The sequence below is a fragment of the Octopus bimaculoides genome, chromosome 6 (genome assembly GCF_001194135.2).
Source record: "Octopus bimaculoides isolate UCB-OBI-ISO-001 chromosome 6, ASM119413v2, whole genome shotgun sequence".
NCBI lineage: Eukaryota > Metazoa > Mollusca > Cephalopoda > Octopoda > Octopodidae > Octopus > Octopus bimaculoides.
Genome location: NC_068986.1, coordinates 85,080,168 through 85,083,243, shown reverse-complemented (window position 1 = coordinate 85,083,243; position 3,076 = coordinate 85,080,168). Strand labels below are relative to the sequence as shown.

The following is a 3,076-nucleotide window of genomic DNA, read 5'->3' as shown; positions in this document are numbered from 1 at the left end:
ATATATATATATATATATATATATATATATATACTACTTTTATATATATATATAACTAAATATTGAAATAACATCTATCTGATTATGTACAGGTGGGTGTATGTGTGTATGGGTCTGTGTCTCTATGTGCGCACGTGTGCTTTTGTGTGTCTCTGTGTATTTATATTTGTAAACCTGTATGTAGTTTTGATATGTATGTATGCATCTATTGATATCTTGACAAAGGGTTACGTTGCATAATAATCAAAAGGAGTGCAAAGTGTACTAATAATCAATCTGATGCTTCGTTCTGTGTACTGAACACTTTACAGCTACTCTCTATACCATGTTGTCATTCGATGCCGTATCCTCTGGTCTTCAAAATTTACACTGATTATAATACTGTGTTGTAGGAAAAACAAAACGCAGAACTTAGTAAGTAAATATAGCTTATAAATTGTAAAATTCAGTAAACTGAACGAAGATCCTTTCTTTTATCAAGTTTCCCAAGATTTTAAACATTTAATCAATTTCTCGGTTTCCAAAGATTTATCTTCTAAGAGTGCATTGCTGAGCTGTTTTACACATAAAACCTCGTATGTTTCCATCAACGAACGAAAAAATGGAGAAGCATCCGTCTAGACACATAGTGCCCAAGAAATAGTTGTTAAAAATTGCTCCAAATCACACGCTGTCATACAAAAGTGGGGGCGGGCAATGAATATTTACCTTTTAAAGTTATCTCTACAAATTTTATATACAAACTAGAGGCAGCACCGAAATTTACGACGTTTCGTATAAGAATACATCTATCCAGAAGTACGATGGCAGACAGAAAAGTAGACATGTTCGTATACGATTTGACGTAACTTTCAGAGCTGACACTGATTTCTAAAGAAACTCTGTAGAGTTAATTTAAAAAGGGATTGAATCACATTATTAACGCATGTTGGACATAATATTGACTTTTAAGCCTTTACTATACTTGCTAGCATAAATAATGGTAGCATAATGAAAAACGGTGTTCCTAACAGTAGAGGCAACATAAAAAAAAAGAATGAAATAATACGCGCATGTCTTATGAGGAATGGCTTTTATCCAATATTTCATGACAATCGGAAATGACAGTGAAATAAACATAATAGGTGATAGCATAGGTGAGTTGTTAAGAAGCTCATTTTGCAACCATGTTGCTTCGATTTCAAGCTCTCTTCCCGGTTTCTTGAGAAAGTAACTTTAAGTATAACCCTGAGATGACCTGTGATTTATGAGTGAATTTGGTAAAGGGATCCCTTGTGGAAGCCCGTCGTATATGTAAATATGAGACTCTGTATTTGTCCCTTCCCCACTGCCTGACAACAGGTGCTGTTTTGTTCAGGTCCCCATAATTTAGCTGCACCACAAAATATGCTTACAGAATAAACGCCAGACTTAAATATAAGTGCTGGGTCAATCCGTTGGACAAAAACTCTTGAGGTTGGTGCCCCAGCATGTCCGCAGTCTAATTACTGAAACGGGTAAAAGATAAAATAACAACATACAATATTATTAATCAGATATTTCATCCGCATAATTTATCGACCGGCTAAGGATTGTAGTAATATCAGCACCATATTATGTTGTATAAACGAACAATGCATTGAATAAAACATCTGCAGATACATTTCGTCACAAAAGGAAACGATATAGTGAGGGCTGGAAACTTTGTGATCATAAATATACTTGATGTCAAAAATGAACTGGTATCTATTTTGAGCAACATCGAAAATATGAGGGGGTAAAGTCGACCTCGACAAAATTTGAGCTTACAACGCAAATTCAAACAAATTTGGCGAAGTATTTTGTCCGCGAGCTAGCGATTCTACCAGCTTAATGCCTTCAAAAGAAAATGTAATAATTGTTTCAAACAAGACCAGCAATTTCGGAGGAGACATAATTCGATTACATTGATCCCAGTGGTTAAGTGGTGCTTATTTCAACGACAATTGAAGAACGAACGCAAAGTTGACCGAATTGAAATTAGAAATCACAATATAACGTCAGAAGAAATGCCGCTAAACATTCTGTCCGCATGCTACCGATTCTGCCAACTCACAGCCTTCAAAAGAAAACTTAATTAGATCGTCATAACATTGAAGGGCATCGCAATAAGTATGTTTAGATACAGAAAAATAAACTTACATAAACTTTAACTTCCTCGTACCCGTCGGAACTTTTGTTAGTAGCTTTATTCTTTGTCGCCCAATCTGGATCGATTTCGTCGTAACGTTTATCTTCATTTGAACTGTGAAATACAAAATATTGTTACAAATAAATATATTTAAATTATCTGATATCCATCACTCGCTCCTTTGCGCCACATGAGCTCAACTCCCCTCCCCTCTTCATCTAACCCCCTCCCCCTGTCTCTCTCCACCACCCTCCCTCCTACCACCCTCTCTCCCCTCTCCTCCCCCTCCCCCCTCCTGCACCGACTCCTACTTCTCTGTACGTCTCTTCACCTCTCTTCACTCCTACTTCTCTTCACTCCTACCTCTCTTCACTCCTACTTCTCTTCATTCCTACTTCTCTTCACTCCTACTTCTCTTCACTCCCACTTCTCTTCACCCCTACTCTTTCTCTCCTTTCTCTTACTCTCTTACTCTCTTACTCACTTACTCTCTTACTCTCTCTCACTTTCTTCTCTCTTACTCTCCCCTCTCTCACTCTTACTCTCTTACTCTCTCACTCTTACTCTCTTACTCTCTCTTACTCTCTTCTCTCTTCCTCTCTCTCTCTCACTCTCTTCTCTCTTTCTCTCTCTCTCACTCTCTTCTCTTTTTCTCTCTCTCTCACTCTCACTCTCTTCTCTCTCACTCTTTTTCTCTTCCTCTCTTTCTCCCTCATCCCATACCCACCTTCCCCCTCTCTTATATCCACCTTCCCTTTCCCCCTTCATCGTCAACCCTCCCTCATAAGCTCATCCCACCTCACCCCAACACACTCCTACTCTACCTTCCCACTCCACCCCATCCAATTCCTTACCCCCACCCCTACCCACATACCCTACCTCTACCCCCACCCTCAGCCTAACCCACACTCCACCCATGCCTTCCCC

The 3,076-nt window shown here is 38.8% G+C and overlaps 1 protein-coding gene across 1 annotated transcript in view; it reads right to left on the bottom strand.

Annotated features, from left to right (window-relative positions):
* The window catches only part of LOC128248076 (uncharacterized), a 37,545-nt gene that overhangs the window by 4,059 nt on the left and 30,410 nt on the right, over nucleotides 1-3,076 (bottom strand). Inside the window, exon 9 of the mRNA XM_052968489.1 lies at nucleotides 2,161-2,263. Within this exon, the coding sequence (XP_052824449.1) occupies nucleotides 2,161-2,263 (103 nt within the window). The remainder of the gene's footprint in view (nucleotides 1-2,160; nucleotides 2,264-3,076) is intronic.